This window comes from Nyctereutes procyonoides, unplaced genomic scaffold (genome assembly GCF_905146905.1).
Source record: "Nyctereutes procyonoides isolate TBG_1078 unplaced genomic scaffold, NYPRO_anot_genome, whole genome shotgun sequence".
Lineage (NCBI taxonomy): Eukaryota > Metazoa > Chordata > Mammalia > Carnivora > Canidae > Nyctereutes > Nyctereutes procyonoides.
Genome location: NW_026575131.1, coordinates 38,352,935 through 38,375,689, shown reverse-complemented (window position 1 = coordinate 38,375,689; position 22,755 = coordinate 38,352,935). Strand labels below are relative to the sequence as shown.

At 47.2% G+C, this 22,755-nt stretch overlaps 1 protein-coding gene across 2 annotated transcripts in view; it reads left to right on the top strand.

Annotated features, from left to right (window-relative positions):
* The window catches only part of DOCK3 (dedicator of cytokinesis 3), a 505,777-nt gene that overhangs the window by 469,056 nt on the left and 13,966 nt on the right, over window positions 1–22,755 (top strand). For both annotated transcript variants that reach the window (XM_055343227.1, XM_055343226.1), the window contains 13 exons: window positions 1,990–2,050; window positions 2,567–2,660; window positions 5,095–5,243; window positions 10,072–10,158; window positions 11,564–11,668; window positions 15,368–15,509; window positions 16,745–16,911; window positions 17,043–17,129; window positions 17,591–17,770; window positions 18,401–18,484; window positions 18,609–18,725; window positions 20,910–21,031; window positions 22,294–22,432. In XM_055343227.1, the coding sequence (XP_055199202.1) occupies window positions 1,990–2,050; window positions 2,567–2,660; window positions 5,095–5,243; window positions 10,072–10,158; window positions 11,564–11,668; window positions 15,368–15,509; window positions 16,745–16,911; window positions 17,043–17,129; window positions 17,591–17,770; window positions 18,401–18,484; window positions 18,609–18,725; window positions 20,910–21,031; window positions 22,294–22,432 (1,534 nt within the window). The remainder of the gene's footprint in view (window positions 1–1,989; window positions 2,051–2,566; window positions 2,661–5,094; window positions 5,244–10,071; window positions 10,159–11,563; window positions 11,669–15,367; window positions 15,510–16,744; window positions 16,912–17,042; window positions 17,130–17,590; window positions 17,771–18,400; window positions 18,485–18,608; window positions 18,726–20,909; window positions 21,032–22,293; window positions 22,433–22,755) is intronic.

Here is a 22,755-nt window from a genome sequence, read left to right as displayed (position 1 = left end):
AGCAGTGGCTGCACCCAAGTCATTGGCTTTAAAAGGTATCCTCTCAGGACGCCCGGGTGGCTCATCGATTGAGCGTCTGCCTTTGGCTCAGGGCATGATCCTGGGATCTGGGATCGAGTCCCACATCAGGCTTCATGTGTGGAGTCTGCTTCTCCCTCTGCCTATGTCTCTGCTTCTCTCTCTCTCTCTCTCTATGTCTCTCATGAATAAATAAATAAAATCTTTAAAAAATAAAAAATAAAAGGTATCATCTTTGTTGAGTAGCCACACAGAAGAAAAATGTCAGCTGTTTGCAGTGCATCGGAAGGGTGGTCATAGCACACAAAGATGAATAGGAAATGCCCTTAGCACCACAGGGTTGAGGCCACTGCTTTTGTTTAATTGACTTGGCAGTGAAGTTCTAGTTATGGCCAAACAGAAGGTGATGCCTGGTAAGTGTTTCAGATGCTTTCTAGAAAAAAACAAACCATTTAATGCCAAAGTAGCTAGTTGAGATCTCACTGCCCTATGTGGAGCCAACTTATTGGAGAGACAGATGCCTCCTGCTACCTTGTGTGTTGCTTGTAACAAGTTGACCATCTGGCCCTCCTCTTGAAAAGTCACAGCAGTTTCCCATCCCTGCTAGCTCCAAAAGGGGCATTTCCTATTCATCCAAAAGGTTCTGCAGTGGCATGTTCAGGACACCCATATCTGGCTACAAAGGAACCAAATACCTATGGCTGATATTAGGGAACCCAACAAGAAGGACCTTGGTTTCAAATCCCAAAGAGCCACCAACTCTGATAGTAACCCTCCATAGATGGTAGGACACTTGACTTTGTGGAATATCATGAGAGTTGTGTAGATTTCTCAGTATTCTTTCTTCCAAAAAAAAGTCATCATCCTTCTGGGAGCTGGATTGCAGCTGGGAAGGTGCAGATAACTGCATTTGTCAAACGATCACCCAGAGGTTCAGTGACTTGGACTAGGGCTCCTGACTCTCAGTCGTGATGCTCCTCACTGTGCCCCATGCCTGTAGGTGGAGAAAGCCAAGGCACCCTCTCCACCTGATCTTAGTGTTCCATAAACCCGCTTATGCAGCCTTTCCCTAACCCACAGCTATACAAGGAACTGTATCTATATACCAGAGCAGTATGGGGTGCCAAAGAGGCACAACAGGCAAATGGGACTCTGACTGGCTGTGTGCACAGGAGGCTTCTTGCAGGATTCACCAGTCTGGTTCTCCTTCTCCTTTGTCTCCTCGTGCCATGCCTCTGCTTCTTCAAGAGGAGTTTAGTTTTGACCTCTCTCTCCATAGGGAAAGATCCATTCTCAGGGTTCCCTTTGTTCTGTGTCTCCCAGGCCAGCCCTGACCCCTCCTACACCCAGCCCTGGCTGAAGCTACCCCTAAGCCAGAAAGAAACTTCAAATGTGCTGCTTCTCATTAATGCACAGGAAGGAGACCACAGGGAGAAAAGCCAGTGAGGTGGTTAACATGGCAACCATGCTATGGTTGCTGTAGCCACAGAGTCCTGAAGCTCAGTCCATGGAGTAGAGCATCTTAGCTTCTGTTAAACACTATCCTACAAAAGGAAACTTCCCTGTATGTTGGCAAATTGAACACCAATAAAAAATAAATTTATTATTTAAAAAAAAAAAAAGGAAACTTCCCTGAAAGAAAAGCTCTGTGCCTCTCCTTGGGGACTTGGGGATTCAATATTCTGTTTTACTGATAAACTCTTCTGTGCTGAGGATATTGGTCAGTGCCACTTAATGCCCTATGTACTATCTGGGCCCTACTCTCTGCCGCCAGAATGAGGGGTTCAGTTGAACAGAGACTTTTGAACCCTAAAAGTGGGCCCAAAGCTCAGAGGTTGCTCACTGTACAGTCCCCATCTGTGGAAGCATTTCCTGTTGGAGGGCATCCTAATTTAGGGTTTAGTCATACTGATACCTCCATGATACTGCAGTTCTATGCCATGGGTCATTCCTTTGTGTTCTCCCTTCCAGGGACTGCATGAAAGGAGAGGAAACAGAGAATAAGAAGATTGGCTGCACTGTTAACCTGATGGTGAGAGGACATGGGCCCTTCTTCCTATCTACCTAGTGGAATGGTTTCTGTCCTGCACTGTGATGGGGCATGGCCCTTCTACAGTGGCTGTGAGCCTAAGGGTTTGAGTCAAGATTTCAGCTTTGTCCCTGGTATCGTGGAGAATGGCACCTCATCAGTCACATTCCCATTTGGAAAAGGAATGACATGAGCTTCTCTTTGGGCAAAACTCCACTCTGGCCTCTTGGCAAGGTCAAGTCAACCCTGACATATCCTAATTCTCAGTCTGCCTTGGCACTCTTCCTCTTTCTCACTACTTAGGATTCCTGCAGATCTGTCACAGGCTCCACCACACCTGGGGAACAGGTGTGCCTTCTGACTGGTCCTTTCTATTTCTGGTGCTGAGTGCCTCCATACCCTGCCCTCCTTCTCCTGCCCAGCACACCCAGGACCTTGGCCAGCTGCCTGGAGCTCAGGTATGGCCACTACTGGTGGAAGCCTCCCTCATCTTTATGTATATTTCCTTCTCTCTTATAGAATTTTTACAAATCTGAAATTAACAAAGAAGAGATGTATATCCGCTACATCCATAAGCTTTGTGATATGCATTTGCAGGCTGAAAACTATACAGGTGAGTGGAAGGGGGACAGTCATGCCTCCCCCTGAGGACAGGCTGGACAGGAATGCACAGCTGGCAGAAAAAGGCTCTGATCTGGTACCTTCCAGATCTTAGCAGAGTGTTGGGGTCTGTGCTGTGCCTTCACCTCACTGCTTTCCCTCAACTCCTTTGTAACATGTAGTGGAGAGAAAGTGGGCAGAAATCGCCCTTGTACTGCCATGCCAGGTCCTCTGCTGTCTGAAGCTGTTCTGCTCTCTCCTTGCCTCATATCTACTCACTGTGAGGCCTCAAGGGTAACCTTAAATTCTGATGTGCTAGGTTCAGAGCATCCTGAGCTCAGTGTCACTCCATGAGCAAAGCCTTCCTAAGGACCTCCATAGCCAGAGCTAAGTGAGACCATAACACAGAAATACCCACTTAACCCTGGGATTTCCAGAACTCATTGGCAGAACTGCTTTGCAGCCTACGCTGCCCTGCCCTGCAACTGCACAGCAGCCCCACTTTGAGCTCCCAATGGAGAATATGGAGAGTGTTCATCTGGCTTTCTGACAGGCTAGACACCTTTTCATTGTATTTACAACTTAATCCATACGAAGGCCTGTTCTTTTTTTGGAGGGGTAGGGGCAGGAAGAGGGAAAGGGAGAGAGAGAATTTTAAGCAGACTTCCCTAGAGTACAGAGCCCAACTCCGGGTTTGATCTCACCACCTGAGATCATGACCTGAGCTGAAATCAAGAGTCGGACACTCAACTCACTGAGTCACCCAGGCATCCCAAGGCCTTTTCTAATGAAATAAATTTAACAGCAGTCAGCCTGCCTGTCATGCTGTTTACTGAGTACCACTCTTAGTTAGGTGGGTATATGTGCATGTCTCTCCTGCCTGATCACCTTGTACCATAGTTCCCCCCAAATAGCCACCTTCTTCACTGTAGTGACCAGCCACCATATCCTTGCTTTTGAGCCATACAACTTGAATTTGTGTGACAGACCAGGAAATTCAAGCTATTCTTGTCCATAAACATGACTAGAATTAGATGGATTTATAGAAACACAGAATCCTCCTTCCTTATATCTAAATGTAAGAGACTGTATGGCATAGATACAACCTTTCCTGACCACACAGGTTGGCAAGAATTAAAATCTGAAATGACTGGACTGACTCTGACAATCTCTGTCTGCTTCCACTCATGATTCCAGCAACCCTCTGAGAAAGTGGTGAAGTAATAGACTTTGATAAATTTCATGGACTCTAGAGGCATTTACTAAACTCCTCAAGGACTGGCCATGACTGTGAAGCTGGGTCAGGGATTTGGATAGAGAGAGGGTGCTGAACCACATCTCTGGTGGCCTCAGGAATAACATCTGTAAAGGATACAGCCAAGAAAGGAAAAGATCTCACCTGGTTTCCTCAGTTCCAGAGGAGGCCTTGAGTGCCTCAGGGTCTTGCCCCCAGAAAGAAAGGACTTCCCATCTGGATCCAGTGAGGAGGCATGTGCATCCCTGGGCAGGAAGGTCAGTGGCCAGAGCACAGGCAGAGAAGCTATGAGAAGGAGCCTGGAAAGTGGCTGGAGGTAGCTGTATTTGGCTAAAACTAGAAGGGGGTTATGGGATAGTTAGAAATGAGATTCGTCACAGTCATGGGGCGCGGATGTGAGTAGGCCTTGAAGGCCAAGCAGAAACTGGGCTAATCACCTTGCCAGTAGGAGAGGCCCACTAAAAATGAGCAAGTACAACAGTGATTATAATTCAGGGTGACACATGCCTTAGAATTTAGGGAACCATAGTATTTAGTTGCTTTTGTCTTCTGTAACCCTCTCCAACAGTTCCACATCCAGGGTAAGGTGTCACTGGTCCTCTGGTCTGGCTCCAGCATCAACTTTAGATGCTGGAATGGAGCTTCTGGCTACATGCCCATCAGATAGTTACCACCATTTATACTCCTCTCTGGTCCTCTTAGAAATAGTAGAGATAAGGGCCATGCTGAGGTCAAAAAATCATGCTAGAGGCACTGGGGCTGGCTTAGGGAGGGCTGAGGGAAGTCTTGGTCAGTGCTCACCCACAAGAGCCAGTCTGAAAAGGTTGGGAAAGAAGCTGTAGTTAGTTGACCAAAAAGGAACCCAACAACTCTCTGACAGGTCAGTGTCCCAAAGTAAGGCAACCTGTGCACAGATTCTCAGGGAACTAGGCCATCTTTATCTGGAGCCCCACATTAGTGATTAGGCCATGAGAGGAAAATGTCTGCCAGGATCTTAGGCCCCTGAAAGCTATGGGCAAGGGTTATTGACTGGCTGCACAGTCCCTCTGTCTTACCTTTGGTATCCAGTGTCCCTGATCCAGGCTGCACATGCCCTGCCCTAGCATGGTGTTTAGCCTAGTCCCCTGGCACCAGGCTACTCCTGGACCCCTGATCAGAAGCCCCTGGACCTCCACATTGCCTGTCCCCACAGAGGCCGCATTCACTTTGCTTCTCTACTGTGAGCTGCTGCAGTGGGAGGAACGGCCACTGCGGGAATTCCTGCACTACCCATCCCAGACAGAGTGGCAGCGGAAAGAGGGACTATGCCGCAAGATCATCCACTACTTCAACAAAGGCAAGGTAGGTGCCATTACTCTAGCCTTTCAACTCTTACACTTCTGCTATAATGCATGGCATCTTGACACATAGGGAAGGGTAAAAGCTAGAGGGTGGTGTGTGGGACGGTGAGTGGGTAGATGCCCATGGGTGTGCATTACCTTTGGAGGCAGCATGATTTTTTTCTCTGGGGAAAAAAAGATATATAACAGTTTAATTCTGTGGCTTAGAAGCCAATTCCAGATTGAGGGTGTAAGAGACAACCCCACATACCAGCTTTGCACATCTATAAATGCTGCTGCTCCTAGCAGGGGCTTTTGGGCCCCACTTACATTTATTAGATTTACTTAAAGAATTAATGTAGCTTTCCTAATCTGCCATAGAAAATATAAGCTGTAAGAATGAGTAGATTTTAACCTTAGTCAAAGGAGGTATGTCCTGCCTTGTACATGTTATCTTGAATTTCTCTCAGCACAGACTGAACTTCTTTCATTGTGGTTCTTCCCTCTCAAGCTCAAATCTGTAATCCTGACAGGCACTGTAAGCATTGGTGTTGGCCTCCTGGAGACTTCCCAGCTATCCTGTTCCCATTTTCCAGAGGGCTTCTCATGGGACCCTCTGACCATCTAATGTTGGTGGCCCATGTACTGGAAGGGGGCTGGTTGTGGGTCTTGTTAATAGTGTTTGATGATTATTCAGCTTTGAATATGCTTTAAAAAGCTGAATTTGGATCACTCAGGGGACGATTGTGGCTGAATTCCTGACCTGAATGGAAATTGTTTTTTTTTAAATGAATTTTTTCATCATAAAAAAGAAAGATTTAAACATTGATGGGTTTTGCACAGAAATCAGGAAATATTCATCAGTTTTATTTAACATAGGAGACATCTTTGTTAAAAGCATTCATCCATGCAGGAACCTTTCCAAATCCTCAGGAGCTCTCATGTAACCTAACGCAGGAAGGAGGCCCATGCATGACTGATCCACAGTGCCATCCCGAAGCCTCCTCTCCTTGCCAGTCCAGGGCTGGGACTTAGGGGCCACACCAGTACACTTTCAGGCCTGCCTTTCTGGTACCCAGCCCAGCTGAGTCTGCCGTCTATCCACATGCCCAGCAAGCCCTGCCAGCTTGGAAGGAGTGGCATGAGCATTGTAGGAGTGTGCATGAGTGTTTTTAGTGTATTTTCTTTTCTTTCTGGGGACACAGAGTACAGAGTGGAGAGTTAACCCAATCTGATGGAGCCTACCAGTAGGAGAATGGTTCCCCTCTTTATTCCACACTCTAAGCACACAGTAGTGTTTAGAAAAGGAAGTTTACAGCTTAGTAAACTAAGACAAGAGAATGAAATGCAAAACCTGCCTGAGTACTGTAGATGACCAGAATAGGGGAGAGGACCAGAATGAACACTCCATAGACTACCTTCTTGAGCATCTCCCACTTCCTCTAGCAGCCCTGTTTTTGCTGTGAGTTGCTGAGGGAACAGGTTCTGTGCCCTTTCATAAGCTCATCCTCAAAGAGATGTTTGTCAGATTCATCCTCTCGGGTTGATACAGAAGGTCCAGTTTCTGTGTATCAGTACCTGATAGAACCAGTAGATAGGGCTAACCAATTCTTGAAAGCATTCAAGTTTTTTTATGGGCTGAAAAAAAGCAAAACATGGCTGTCACACACACAAAAAAGTGTTCCTGTAGGGTTCTTGGTGCCAGGAGAAAACCTACTTTAGCAGCAGGAGGAAGGCAGAAAAGGAAAATCTGGGGAGGAGCAGGGAAAGTAGTTCTAGCCCTCAGCACTGCCAGCACACCCTGCCTCACAAGGCGGGCTCTCCACTTTTCTCCCATACACATCCAGCCTTTCTGTTATCTGCCATGTACAGACAACTCAACATCCTGTGGTGCCATGTTTATTCATTGGCACCTAGAAGGATTGAGTCAGAAGTTCAACTCAAGGTCATAGTCTAGCCCAGGGCCATTCTCTCCAGTGGTGAGGTGGTTAACCTAGAAGCCTGCCCCAAGCTGGACTGGGCTCCAGTCCACAGAGGGTCAGCATTCCCAAGCAGACAGAGAGGAGCACTCAAAAAGGGTCTGGCAGAGTGGGAGTTGAAAGAAGGAAGAAGAGGTGTGAAGATGGGAATAAGTCCTCCATCAAAGGGCAGAGGGAGCAAACAGGAAGGGAAGCTGGACAAAGGCCTCTGACCTCTAATTATCTGGCATACAGACCATCAGTACCCGATCAGTATTCCACAGCCTTCTCTGTGGAGCTGGGCTTGGGCTCTCCTACTAAGGGTTGCTGTTGCCCATGTTCCTCTGAAGGAATGTTGAATCTGTTGCTTCTTATGTGCTGTGTGTAAACAGAAGTACAAAGACCACCAGGCTGGAGTCCCAGGCCTTTACAAAGCTTCCTTTCCAGTTTTATTAGAGTGAGCCCTAAATCATGCAACTTTTTTGCCGTCCCTTTCAGAGAGGCCACAAGGATGTGTAAAAGCATACGTCTGCCAGAGTTGGTAGAAATAACTGGATTTCATACATTGATAAGGAGTTTTAGAGTTGGCTTTGTCTTCTGCCAGAAGAAGGAGACCAAGAGAAAAACTATAGCAGGGATGCAGTATACCTGCAGCACATTCCTTAACCCTTGTTGAAAGGCAGCTCTCAAAGCACCCAGACCTACCAGGGTTCCAGCACAATCCATTAAGGGTGACAGAATGTCTTCAAACTCTTGGTCCTGGCTCACTCTAAGGATAATTGGGAGTAGGTAGGAGGAGGGCTTAGAGCAGGAGGGCAAATTACACAAATTAGGGCAGAAATGCCAGCAAAGCAGATGAGCATTGATCCCAGTAGGGGAGAAGATCTGCTTTAGCAGGAGCTACTGTCAGCAGACTGAGCGCCTTTAGCTCCACGTGGGGTTCTCATCACCTAAATGAGCAGCTCCCCACGGGGTGCTCTTGGCAAGCTGACCAGAAGTCTGCACAGCTGGGCTGCTTAGCCAGCCCCCATGGAGCTGCCTGCCAGGCAGACCCTGTTGTGGGTACTTGGCTGAAGCCTGCCTTAGTGGCACTTGGCGCCAGAAAGAAGGCTGACATGTCCCCCCTTGAAAGATGCAGTATGGGGGTGTAAGAGGTTTTCTAGCCCACTGAGGCAGAGGCATTGTATTGGCTCAGGGAGCTAGAGTTTATTTAAAAATTCCCTTTGATTTGTTTTAATATTTTTAATTGGTCCTGCAGTTTCAATCCATATGGCACTAATTCTTTCAAAGGATAGAAATAATGAGCTCTTTTTGAGAAACACGTCCCAAATGACATAGTGTTATCCTTGTCCTTGATACTATTTCAAATATTTTTTAAAATATAGTTCTTATTATTTATGCATTCATATTGAAATATGACTCAGTGAAATTATATGATGTCTGAGATTTGCTTCAAAAACTCTGGGGGGCAATAAGCAATTGGGGTCTGAATGATACAAGACTGGCGATTAGTTGGACATTCTTGAGGCTGGGTGATGAGTACCTAGGGGTTCATTCTTCTATTTTTCTATATGCTTAAAATGGCTTATAATAAAAAATTTTAATTAGAACTTAGAAGTTGGGGAGAAGAGCCTAGCTGAAATATCAAGTAAGCCAATGATTCCCAATCTAACAAAACAAAGCACTATATTAAAAAGCAGAGGAAATGAGCAATACTGGCCTTCAGTGAAGGCCTTTTAAGCCCTCCTTAGGCACTCGTTATGTGGGCCTATCACCATATCAGAGGCCACACCTCAGAGGCACCCTGGGATCTGACTAGGTAAGGATCATTTGAAACCTTCTTTAAGACTAGAATATTTCTATAAGGGAAATAGAGCCACTACTAAGTCCTTGGGTAGTCACTACCTGCTTGGCTTCCATACTTTTTTCTGAGCTTCAGTAATCTTAATTTAAAAGTCATTGTTTCCACCTAAGTGTCCATTAACAGATGAATGGATAAAGAAGAGGTGGTATATATGTATACAAGAGAATATTACCCAACCATCAAAAAGAATGAAATCCTGCCATTTGCAACAACATGGATGGAGCTAGAGGGTATCATGCTAAGCAAAATAAATCAGTCAAAGAAGGACAAATCCCCTATGATTTCACTCGTGTGGAATTTAAGAAGCAAAACAAATAAGCAAAGGGGAGAAAAGAGAGAAACTGAGAAACAGGTTCTTAACTATAGAGAACAAACTGATGGTTACCAGAGAGGGAGAGAGTGGGGGGATGAGTGAAATAGGTGATAGGGATTAAGGAGTACACTTGTTGTGGTAAGCACTGAATATTGTATTGAAGTGTTGAATCACTGTATTTTACACCAGAATCTAATACTATACTGTATGTTAGCTAATTGGGATTTAAATAAAAACTTAAAAATAATAAAAGTCATTGTTATCTTCATTCACTCATTAAATAAATCTTTATTGAATATCTGCTCATGCTTGGCACAGCTCTAGGCTCTGAGGATAAAGTATATAAACAGGGTTCCTGTCTTCATGTAGTTTGTCTTCTAATTGAGACTAATACACAAAAAAGTAAATACTTTTTTAAGATAACTAGAGAATAACAAAACAGAATGCAGGGGGTGGGGGAGTTCCTGTCCTTGATGAGGTAATCAGGGAAAGGCCTCTTTGAAGTAAAGACATTTGAGGAGAAACTTGAGAGCTATGCCTTGAGCTAGAAAGCCACAGCACTATGTGTTGTGCTCCACAGATTCCTCTTGAGTGGATGTTCCTTGTGATGAGTTGAAGGAGGCCTTTGGTTGTGCCCTTTGATGTGTTCCATGTGAGCTTGGACTGTTCTGAGGATGTCTGATGTGCTGAAGCCTTGTTTTTATTTCTGACACAGAGCTGGGAGTTTGGGATCCCATTGTGCAGGGAGCTGGCATGTCAGTATGAGAGCCTCTACGACTATCAGAGCCTCAGTTGGATTCGGGTGAGCTTGGCCCCTTCCCCTATCCCAAACCTGACTGGAGGTGCTAGCACTTTCCTGGCATCAACTTCTGAGTGAGCATTCACTGCGGGCCTAGCCCTTGTTTAAGTGCTGCGGACAGTATGAGAGAAGCAGAGGCCAAGGTTCCTGCCCTCAAGACACTTACAGTCTGACTGGGGAACTAGTTAAAACACGCATATGACAAAGGATGATATCCAGACCGCAGGAGCACTGGTGCTCAGGGAAGGGAGAAGCAGCATATGCAGAATAAGATGGAGGGGGTTCAAGGAAGAAAGAGGTGGCAGCTCAACTTTATAGAGAAGCTTTCCTAAAATGATTCTGTTCAGGGATACTTCATCTGAAAACTTTATAAGATCTTTTTCTGCTTTGGCTTGTGGTCACTTTCAAGTACCTTGTTCTTACTCCATTCTTTGATGCAAAATATTCAAAAATTAAGTGAAATGTCCCATGGACTTTGAAGGTCTCCCCAAATTTTCCTGGTTGTTAGTGCTGGATTATGAGTCAAAGCAGCTACAGACTTCATTAGCAGAGAGAAGTCAGCAGTCTCAGCTCACCCTCCTCCTCCACCCAGTCCGTGTGGCTAGCTCTGCCATGTTCCCTGCTCCAGGTAGGGATTGGGGTCTATATAATAAATGGGGTTCTCTAGAAGTAGCTTCTTGACTGGTCTTTGACGGCCACTGCTCTCCAGCAAGCTAGCTTGACTGAATGCATTAGAGCTACCTTCCTAGTCAAAATTCAGCGAGTTTTTCTGAATGTAAAGCCAGGTCAGCCAGTACTAAGAAATATACTCACCTTGGTAATGCCACATATCATGGATATTAGTTGAATTTTTAAAGTTTAAGATCTCCTAAATTGGAACAGTACCAGTGATACTGGCAACTGAGACTTTCTCACTATGACTGTTAGCCTCGTCAGTCAGATGATAGATGGACAAGAGCAATGCAGCTGGACTGATGGAAAGTGGTGCTGAGAAGAGCTATTAACCAACCACCTATAACTAACACCAACCAGAAGTCAACTTGTGTGTAATGAGTGTCAACCAAAACCAGAAATCCCTGGGGGGAAGTCCATGTTAAACATGTGCCCCTGAAAGACCAAGAAGCCTGGATCTGTGTGGGGTTGGGTCTACACACTGGGTAGGACACTCAGAGTGCTGAGCCACTGTCCCCACCCCACTGTCAGAAGATGATGAAGGAGGAGGTCTGCTTCTGCCATCATGCTGCAACCTGAGGAGAGGCTGATCATGGTAAAGGGCTCACTTCTTACACAGTCTGAGTTGCCATGTTTTGTTTCCAAAAGATAATGTCTTCTTGGGCCTGGGAGAACTTGCTTTGGACAACACTAGCAGTCAGGCCAGGCTGAAGGCAACTGCCTTTTTCATTCACAGAAAATGGAGGCCAGCTACTATGACAACATCATGGAGCAGCAACGCCTGGAACCCGAGTTCTTTCGGGTCGGCTTCTATGGCAGGAAGTTTCCTTTCTTTCTTCGGGTGAGTCCATTGAGGTAGTCACAAGAACTTATATTTTACACATAATTCATTTACAACTGGGTTTTTTTTAAAACCTTTATCCCTATTCTACTGAATACTATTTTTTGAAGGACTAACTAGTGAACAAAAGGCATTTGACTTTGTTTGACTGGACTGGCTGCCAACTTTAGACTTTTATTCTGCTGTACTATTTTGTAGCAACCTGGAATATATAAGGGTGATTTTCTTACCAAAACCTATTCCTTTAGGAAATGACCAAGTCTGAGAACGTCCCATAAGGTATTTCTAGAAACCTTCCAACTTCAAGTTCCAGTGCCTGGAATCCTCCATTGTGACCATTCTCAGCCAGATAGGATACCAATACAGCCTTGACCTCAGTAGTAGGATGGCCTCCTCTTGGTTTGTCATTTAAGATAATGGTTCTCCCTCTGGCTGTACTATAGGCTATGCAGCCAGGATGGAGAACCTGTTGATTTCAGAGAAATTTGTTGGAGCTGCCAGAGGGGATCTAGTTATGGAAAGCCTTTTCTAAGCAGCCAGATCTCTGGCCCAGCAGGGTAAAAGCCATTTCTCCCCATCATTCCCTGGAAGTCTGAGCTGGGTACACCAACAGAGTGGAAGGAATGACTGAGGATAGATGGACTGACACTAGCTGAACAGTTGTAATTTTCTTCTTTATTTCACAAAAGCCAGAGGCTCCAGGAGCAGTCGGAGGCTTGTAGGCTGTAGCCCAGAAGGATTGAGTGTTCTCAGGTGGCCTAAATGAAGCTGTGCTGATGGGGATCCCTGGATGGCTCAGCGGTTAAGCATCTGCCTTTGGCCCAGGGCGTGATCCTGGAGTCCCAGGATTGAGTCCCATGTCAGGGGCCCTGTGTGGAGCCTGCTTCTCCCTCTGCCTGTGTCTCTGCCTCTCTCTCTCTCTCTCTCTCTCTCTCTCTCTCTCTCTCTCTCTCTCTCTCCATGTCTCTCATGAATGAATAAATAAAATCTTTAAAAAAAAAATGAAGCTGTGCTGCTGAAAGGGCCTTAGGGCCCTTGAGAACTAGGGCTAGCTCTGAATGTCCCCAGTTCCAATATATTACTAAAGTTCTGTGTCTGCAATTCTCAAAAAGCAGTTGGGAAAGTTCATAGAATCACTTTGATATGTTTGAGATCCTGTCTTATCGGAGAAATTGCTTTAGCCAGTGATCAGCGATGAGCTTGATCTCACATTACAGGTCAGGTGCCCTTTTTTTTTTTAAGATCTTATTTATTTATTCATGAGAGACAAATAGAGAGAGAGGCAGAGACACAGGCAGAGGAAGAAGCAGGCCCCATGCAGTCCCGACACAGGACTCAATCCCGGGACTCCAGGATCACGCCCTGGGTCGAAGGCAGGTGCTAAACCACTGAGCCACCCAGGGATCCCTGGTCAGGTGCCCTTAATGTCTCCCTTAAATTAATTAATTAATTAGTTAAAGGGTCTCCTCAGGGGAACTGGACTTGTTCACTCTCTAGGGACCATCCACCTCAGGCATTTCAGAAGTGGCATCCTTATTGCCTGCACAAGCTTAGGTCATGCAAAAGCAATGGGAGTAGAGGTCAGCAGAAGGGAAAGAAGGAATCACACAAGAATCAGAAACCAAAAGCATCTCTAGAAAGTCCTTAGACAAACTAATGATTCTGGCCTTATAACTTATTTCTTTCTCATTTTGTCTTTGCAAATTATGCTTTATTGTCATTTTATTTTCCTTGTTCGGTCCCATAATTTATATATCAAAACCAGATTTTACTCTTAAAATCATCATCATTCAAACATCATTATTTTGGATGTTACAAAATCGGGCCCTGGTATCCTCATTTCTGTCCCTGCCAAACAGAGGTCTCCATCATAGTTTTCCCTGGCTTCCACCCCACATGCTCATGTCACAGGGCATCTCGGTGTTTCACGACATGCAGAGCATGCATCTGGCCCATCCAAATAATGCTTGGAAACAACGGTCTGAATGTTCAGTGGTGCCAGTAATGGAGGAAGAATAGCAGTGGGTATTAGGAAACATCACACACCAGTCCATCACCATCTCCACACAAGGTGCAGTTCCTAGGAGCTGTTTCATGCATACAAATCTGCCTGGCCTAGCCACATGCTGCCTTCCCTTACTGCAGCTGCTCGGTTAATCTTTGGCAAATGGAATAAGTCCCAGTGGAGGTGGCTGTTTTGCCTGGTAGATGGCAAGGACCAAGTACAAAGCAATGGCAGACAGATCTGTCTCACATGAAGATTATGCAAGCAAACTTGAAACCAACAACAAGCCTCAAGGTCAATGCTATGTGCCTTCCTCCTGCTGAGTCTTCCCCAGAAAGCTAGGCTACTCCCTCACCTCCTTTGAACACATAGGCCATCTATTACTTTGGCTCTGTCAGCTTGGTTTCTCTGGACCATCTGCCTCTCTCGCTTCACAAAGCGAGATTATCTACTAATCTGCACAGAGTCAGGAAAACATCCAGCCCTCCCTTCTTGGGGGAATTTCTATTTCTCTTCATTTGACCCATGAATAAATACTGGTAAGGATAGTACATTTGCAAGTTGATATGAAAAGACCAGTTCTTTATCATTATCTTTTTGGTAGTTCTGCTTATCAAGCAAGGGACTTAGAAATGTCTCTTGTCCTTTGACTGTTGGTGTGTTCCACCAGGGAGGCCAGCCTGCTCCTCCTGACCTTGACTTCTCTTCTGGTATTTTCATTCTGATCCATCCAGACATGTGGCCCAGCCTTAGCTGAGTTCTCCCATAGTAAGAGGGGAAGTGAAAAGGGGGCAGAGGTTCTATTCCAAAAAAATTTAAGGTCCTCCAAGGCCTGGCCAGTGATCATCCCCATACCGGTAAGTATATGGCTGGCCCTGTGGACCTTTCTGTCTCTCTTCCTCTGAAAATATGCCAAGAGGAGGGGTTGCCAGTGCCTGATGCCACTTTGTCAAAGTGAATCTAGTGAGGCAGCTGGGCAGGCAGACCCATGTCACCAGAGGTCTGAACGAGTTTTCCACTCACTCATGCGTGACCAGCTGTGAGGTAGGCAGAGCATCAGGATTGAGGGCGCCTTGTCATGACATCAGCCCACCAGGAGAGAAACTGAGACCTAACTCAAACCAAATATGATGTAACACAGGTTTTAAGAAATGTGTAGTTAGGATGATGTCCTAACAGTTTGTTCTGCTGATGTAATTGCAAAGGAATTTATTGCCAGTGCAATGAGTAATTATTGAATACCTGCTGAACACTGGGCGATATTTAGACTGTTTTCCCAGCTAATAAAAGTAGTCCTTCCAAAGCAGGCCCTGGTTGTCACTGTACCCACACAGAGTGCCCTTCCCCACTTCTCTCTTAGAGCTGACCCAGTTGGGCCTTTCAGTACTCCCTTCAGGCATGACTTTTTCTAAAATCCGCCCCCCCCCACCTCAACCCCTTCCTGGGTAAGATACCCTCCCTCCTCCAAGCTTCCCACAGCCTGTGCCCTGCCTCCAGGTTGCCACATCACAGTGCAAGTCTCCCTTTGTCTGTCCCCCTCCTTCTGATCATCGCTTCCCCTAGGGCAGGGACTGACTGCTGTGCCTATCACAGGAGCTCCTAGGACATGCTTGTGATGTGAGTAGCTGGTGACAGCCATGTGGAGGCGGGAGACTGGAGGCAAGGCATAGAGCATGTTCTCTTGTTTGTGGCAGAACAAAGAATACGTGTGCCGAGGCCATGACTACGAGAGACTGGAGGCCTTCCAGCAGAGGATGCTCAGCGAGTTCCCACAGGCTGTTGCCATGCAGCACCCCAACCACCCTGACGATGCCATCCTGCAGTGTGATGCCCAGTGTATCTTTTGATGCTTGGTGGGGGAAGGCATTTTGGGGGTCCTGGGAGGTGAGGCCCACCCAGTCAGCTGTGTCTCTGTTGTGTTGTTGGCCTTACAGGCTAGATTACCCATACGTCCTGAATAGAGTGTGTCCTCATCACTGAACCCACATGTAGGAGGGCCCTCATGCCTCACAGAGGCAGCCATGGCATGCCCTTAGCCATGGAGTGCCTAAGTAGGGCTTCAGGGGGACCTTTATCCCTGAGGTTCACTGCTACTATTACCTTAGTCCCTACCTTGCCCTGTGAAGGACCTGTCTAGGCATCTAGGAACAGTCACAGAACAGGATGATTTAGGGTCCACCAAGGCTCTTACCACAGGGATAACCACCACTTCTGTGCCCTGCTTCTATGTGCATCTGTTATTATGCCTAGTCTGTGTGAGGAGGACTGAGGTATAGCATTAGGAGTGGATGTGGAGGGAGTCAGGAAGGCGATGGGGAGTGCCTGTGGTTTTAGTGGCACTTGGAAGTCTGGTTGCAAACACTAGCCTGCCCCTCCTCCCCTTCACATAGCTTCCTTGGAGACCTCATGACAGTCATGATGACTGTACAGGCTTGTTCCAGAGATGGGAGAGCAGGTGGACTCCCATGATATCTCTCCACAAAGACCCCAAAAAGTACTGTTATTAAAAGATTCTTCTTCGGGATCCCTGGGTGGCGCAGCGGTTTGGCGCCTGCCTTTGGCCCAGGGCGCGATCCTGGAGACCCGGGATCGAATCCCACGTCGGGCTCCCGGTGCATGGAGCCTGCTTCTCTCTCTGCCTGTGTCTCTGCCTCTTTCTCTCTCTCTCTGTGACTATCATAAATAAATTTTAAAAAAATTAAAAAAAAAATAAAATATTCTTCTTCAGGAAATACAGTTTACCTACAGTGGGCAGGCCCTGGCTCTTGCAACTTTCTTGCTCCTGCAGGGTGGGCACCTGCATTCTCCTGACCCCTTTCCATTTTTTCTTGGCTATTGACATCTCATGTTGGCTGGTGCTCAGGAGATGCAGTGCTAGAGCAGGAAGAGGATACAGATAGGGAGGTTTGGTCTAACTGCACTTGGGTTTCATCTGGCCCTTGAGATGCAGCTGCTGCCACCAGTAGGGGACAGGGGCTGTGGTATTCTCTTCTCCTTTAGGGGATAACGGGGGTGAGTACTCAGATCCATTTCTCTGGCAAGCCTGGGTTTCCCCTTTACTTCCTGCCCAGACTTGCAGATCTACGCAGTGACACCCATTCCAGATTATGTGGATGTCCTGCAGATGGATAGGGTCCCAGATCGCGTCAAGAGCTTCTACCGTGTCAACAATGTGAGGAAGTTCCGGTACGACAGGCCTTTTCACAAAGGCCCCAAGGACAAGGAGAATGAATTCAAGGTGAACAACTCTAGGAAAGCCGGGCAAGCCCCACTTTCTCGGAATCTCATCAGTGTCTCATCCTTCAGGCAGGCAGGCAGGCACGGCAAAAATTACTTAATGGCCTGTACCCGCCTGTGCCCTCCTTACAGAGCCTGTGGATCGAGCGCACCACATTGACCCTCACCCACAGCTTGCCCGGCATCTCTCGATGGTTCGAAGTGGAGAGGAGGGAACTGGTGAGATATGTTTCAGATGTGCTGACCCTCAGCCCTGGCTTTGGGGACCTTCCTTTAAGGACTGAAGACAGAAAGCGAGCTTCAGCCACCTGCCTGGCTTGGGCTGCCACAGGCCAATCCTATGCCAGCAGCTCTGTACACCTTCTCTCTTTGAATCCTCATAACACCCCTAGGCAGCAAGTATTTTTAATCTCCCAGTTTACATATGTGGAAACTATTCTCTGAGGTTCAGGAAGCCAGAGCTCTCAGACTTCAGAACTGATGCTCTTCACTATTTACTGTACTTCTAAGTACCTACAGATCAGAAGAGAAAATTCAAAAGAGGTCAAGGAATCTTAAATCCACAGGAACAAGGGTGGGAATCAGCACCACTGGTCTTAGATCACCACTGCTCTTAGGACTATGCTAAGGGAAGGGTTGTCATTGTACCTGAGATGACACTGTATGCTGTGTGCCCTCAGGTGGAGGTAAGTCCTCTGGAGAATGCCATCCAAGTGGTTGAGAATAAGAACCAGGAGCTACGGGCCCTCATCAGCCAGTATCAACACAAACAGGTGCATGGCAACATCAACCTGCTCAGCATGTGCCTGAATGGTGTCATCGATGCAGCTGTCAATGGGGGCATTGCACGCTACCAAGAGGTGAGCTAGGTCCTGGACCAAACCCATGATCTTGCTGGGAAGGTGGGTTGGGTGCCTCTTCTTGAGACTCCAACCTCCTAAGACAGCCTTCCCAACTAGCCCTCTCTTCACTGTGCCTCAGTTGACTGAGGATGGTCCAGGGGTAAGGCTTTTAAGTTCCCTACCACTCCCTTTTTCTGTGGCCTGGCTCTCCCAGGGGACCTTCTCTTCTTTTTTATTCTCTGAACTCTGACAGATGGGTAATCTGTCTGATTATGAAAGGTGTTAAGTGGCCTCCAAGAGGAGCCCTGGAGCTCAGCCCTTCACAAGAAGCAAGTTGTGTGTGGCTAAGAGAGTGGTCCCACACCCTGGCCACCAGCCCTGCCTGCCCCACCCAGGCCATCCAGGCTCCCTGAGGGACTGGGACCAGCCTCCAGGCTTAAATTATTTGGCTACCTTCAGTCCTTCTTAGGTACAAAAAACACACCTGTGATTGCAGGAGGTTCAAGCAGGCCAGACTAGAGATGGTGTGTATACCTGTGAGGGGGGAGGATCTGCCTTTCAAGAGGCATCTTACACTCAGGCTTCCCAGACCTCCTGTAAGTGGTAGTCCTGGAAAGAGTCTTCCTGACTTAGCCTTCCCTTTCACAGGCTTTCTTTGATAAAGATTATATCACCAAGCACCCAGGAGATGCAGAGAAAATTACTCAGCTCAAGGAGCTCATGCAGGAGCAGGTATGTCTTGCAGAGCTTAGAGGCCAGTGGCCCAGGAGGGAACAGCTATCTACCACAGGATGCCTGTAGTTCTCAAGGGCTACCCCCTTGGCTTGCAGAGTGGCCTTGTCTGTCACCCTAATAGGTCCACATCCTTGGAGTTGGGCTGGCAGTTCACGAGAAGTTTGTGCACCCAGAGATGCGCCCCCTGCATAAGAAGCTGATTGATCAGTTCCAGATGATGCGTGCCAGTCTCTACCATGTAAGCTGATCCCTGTCATGCCCCTGCTGCAGTAGAAAAGGGTGTCATTTCCTGCAGAGTGCCACAAGCCAAAGGAAGGGGAGAGGGGCGGGGAATGTGAAGGAAAGCTGTTCCCACCACAGAGGGGCAGGAGGCAGAGGTGAGTGCTCTATCCAGGGGAAAGATGCCCAGGATCCCCTCATTCACTCCCCTCCCTGAGGAGGAGTCAGATTCAAGGGAAAGAACATTTTTCAAGATACTGTGCTGGTGACGAGAGATTTTCATATGAGAAAGAAAAGAGCTAAAGTATAAGGCCCACACGTAGATATCTCTTTGGAGATATTTTTCATCCCAAGACCCTGCAGAGGTAAGGCATAGCCTGAGCCAGCCCTCTCTCCCCATCTCCCTCTTTCCCATCTTTCCCTCGCCATCTGCATGCCATCTCCTCCCCCATCCCTCTTCCTTCTCTTTACCTTTCCCAAATTCTACCTACTTTCTGTCTGTCCATCCCTCTTCCTCCAACATGTCTGGTAACCCAGACTCACATCTGACAAAACCTAGGGTGGGCCCAGGCTCCAGAAGCTCTCCCTGACTCTAACCTGGCTCTTAGGCCTCCGTGGCAGGGTTTGGCCTGAGGAATGATTCACACAGGCAAAAGAAGAGCCTGTATTCCAGGACTAGAGTTCAGTGGTCTTGAGCCCCCTGTTTACATACTCTTACCCCATTTTCAACCATTTTCAAAACACTCCAAGTGTTTTCTAGAAAAACTTAACCTGCTGAACAGGTTGACTGCCAGATCTCAAGGGGTGTGAACCCAGGTACTGTGGCAAGGGAAGTAGCTGTTCATTGTAGGGCAAGGCCATCAAAAACAAGAGTTTCTTATTCAGGGATTATCACTGGGCTGGGGGAAGCTGGACCATTCAGATTCAGTGGACCTGACCTGTTGGGGTTGACCTGCCTTGTTCTTGATGGTGGAGGTTCTGGTGATCTCAGGCCCCCAGCCATTCCTGCACAGGTATAGATAGCATGAAATGTAAAAAGAGAAAAAGAAGTTTGTCTGTAGTTTGACAAATGGGTACATTTTCCAGAGCCTGAAATTTGTCCTTTTTGTAAGGATTCTGTCATGGTATTTCAGGGTGAAACATGCAAAGAAAGTGTTTCCCCCTTAAAATTAAGATGTCCATTTAGTAAAGAACTGGGTAATAGCACTGAATCTGGTGGGTATTCCATTAACCCTCATTCTTGGCTGGTCTCTACTGTGTGCAAACTTCCACATCACAGCAGGTGACCCAGGCAGACTGGAGCCTGGCCAATGGGGTGAGGAATGTTCTCTGCCATGCAAGACTGTTGGGTCACTGCAGCAAAAATCAGAAAATACTCACCTGCATACATCAGAGCCACTAGGAAACACATGCAGGTGTTTTTCCAGTTTGCCCTTGTTTTTCATTTCACCAAGTTGTGGCAGGAGGGGGTTGGAAAACCAGCTGCTTCTTCAGGTCAAGCTCAGAAACATCCCCAGTAGGACTTAGGACCCACAGATTGTGAAGGATTGAAGGAATTTAGACAGTTGTGCTTTGTTTCTCCAGAGTCACAGATAGGAACACAGACCAATGTGTGTTACCCAGGAGGGTTTGGGTTCAAAAATTTCTGCTAAGATGTCTGTCTACTTAATAAGAATTTAACCATGCCAAAATAGAACTGTACTGTTTTTTCAGGGACTAATATCAGGATTTGGGATCCTATCTTCCCATAGACTGTGTCATAGGCAACTTAACCCAGGTCCCTAAGAGCCGAACCATTTAACAATCCAAGAAACCCAACTTCTGTAAGAGGTGCCCACTGTCTGACAGCTGATAATCAACTCTTCCTCTCCTGCTCCCAGCTCTTATTACTCTTATTCTGTCCTGAGAATGCCTGCTAACACACTCCTATGAACTCAGAGCAATGTCAGCTTCTTCCAGATGCATTCTCTTAGTGGGACTAACCCAGGGCCTCCTGGCCTCTGGTTTAGACTCCAGTGCCATTAGAAGGGTGTTTTAGTCATGAAGGGGCCATTGCCCAAAAGTAGTCAGCAGTTCAGGTTCAACCAACAGTATCAGATTCTTTTTCTTTTATATTTTTACCACCAACCCACACTCTACCCACTCACCCCTTAATTACTTACTCATTCTTTACTCTGATGAAGGGGCATTCATTTCTCAACAGGAGTTTCCGGGTTTGGACAAGCTAAGTCCTGCATGTTCAGGCACCAGCACCCCACGGGGAAATGTCCTAGCATCCCATAGTCCCATGAGCCCTGAGAACATCAAGATGACCCACCGGCACAGGTATGGCCTTAGGGCTGGGGAGGGTCCCCTCCACAGAGGGAAGTCTGGATGTCAAAGGTCAGAGCTAGGAAGTCTGAAATAGTAGGTGTGTGTACTTGCTCACATACCGTCTTACTCATGGCACACAGCAAACACACAGCTCTTGCCACAGGACCCACGCTCACATCCAGTCATTCTGGATGACAAAGGAGTGTGCATGATATCATGAGACCACAGAGGAGGGGGCATTTGGGGTAAGTCTAGAGGGATAAGTAGAAGTCTGTGAGGCAGAAACGAGCTGAGGTTAGGAGGGTGATGAAACAGGATCTGGGAAAGAGACAGACACATGCAGATGCCTCAGGAAGTAAATAAGCCAGCCTGGTCATCCCCACCAGCAGAGCCTCGTGGCTGTAATGCAGGATTCCAGAACATGGAAGGGGGACAGTTCCAGCTCTAAATGGGCCACGTTTATTCAGGCCTTTGGACCTGATCCCAAGGGGAATGAAGATCACTAGGCGGTTTAAGGGAGAAAAGCACATGGTAAAGTAGAAACACATCAAGGTGTAGCTACTCTGAACTCAGGAGTCCTGGTCTGTCTGGGCTCAATTGTAGATACTCCAAGTTTCCAGGGCATGAAGGCCAGCTCAGAGAAGGAGCCAGGGAGAGGAGCCCCTCACTCTTGGGTTTGTTTTGCAGCATAAACAGTCAATCAGCACAGACTGGGCCTCCATAAAGGAGATGGAAGGAATGAATGAGGGGCTGCCTACTGTTGATAGAGAAGAGTATTAGCAAGCCTGTGACCACACATGTAAAAAAGCCAACAGATGGTTGCCAACCAGCTATTTAATAGCTTGCCCATTCCAGGAAGATGCTCCTGGCCTAGGAGCAGATCCCAGCAGGGGGTGGCTGCTGGCTCAGACTAACACCCCATAGGCAAGGGGACCTGGAATCCTTGACCTGATTCAGCATATCATTTTCAATCCTCCTGAGAAATTGCTGCTATTATCAGACTGAGTGGCCATAAACCATTTAACTCCAAGTGGAGATATTGCCAGCCTACTATTGGCCCTCCCAGACCAGGGGAACCCTGAGCAGCAGGTTGGGCTCACAACTGCTCCAAACCTTAGATAGGCATAAGTATTAGGTATGAAACCCTCCAGGCCACTAGTGGCTGAGGCTTGAGGTGATTGTTTCACACATCCCCTTACACTGTCCTCCTACCACCTAGCAAGGTTTCTCAGCTCCAGGCCTGACTCCTCCCTATTTACCACTCTTGTTCACAGCCCCATGAACTTGATGGGCACAGGCCGCCATTCATCATCCTCTCTCTCCTCACACGCATCTAGTGAAGCGGGAAACGTGGTGATGCTGGGTGACAGCTCCATGGGCGAGGCTCCCGAGGACCTATACCATCATATGCAGGTACCAGAGCTGTCCAAAGAGAATGGGCCAGGGCACCATAGGAGGACTCACCTACTCACCTCTCTACTGGCTGATTTGATCTGAGCGCTGGCATCACTGCCTAGTTTTCTAGTTTCTGAATTTAGAACACCCAGAGCCAGTAAAACTGCCTTCCCTCCACACCATCCCATGTCACAGTTCCCAGGCTTTATTTCCCGAGAAGGAAATCTAGCTTCAGTCCTGGTTGCTCTTAGAGATCACATGGGAGAGGTCCTCCACCAAATTGCCCTCCTTCCTTGGCATTCCTGACGGCTAAGTCCTGCATCCTCAGTGGGCACCATCAC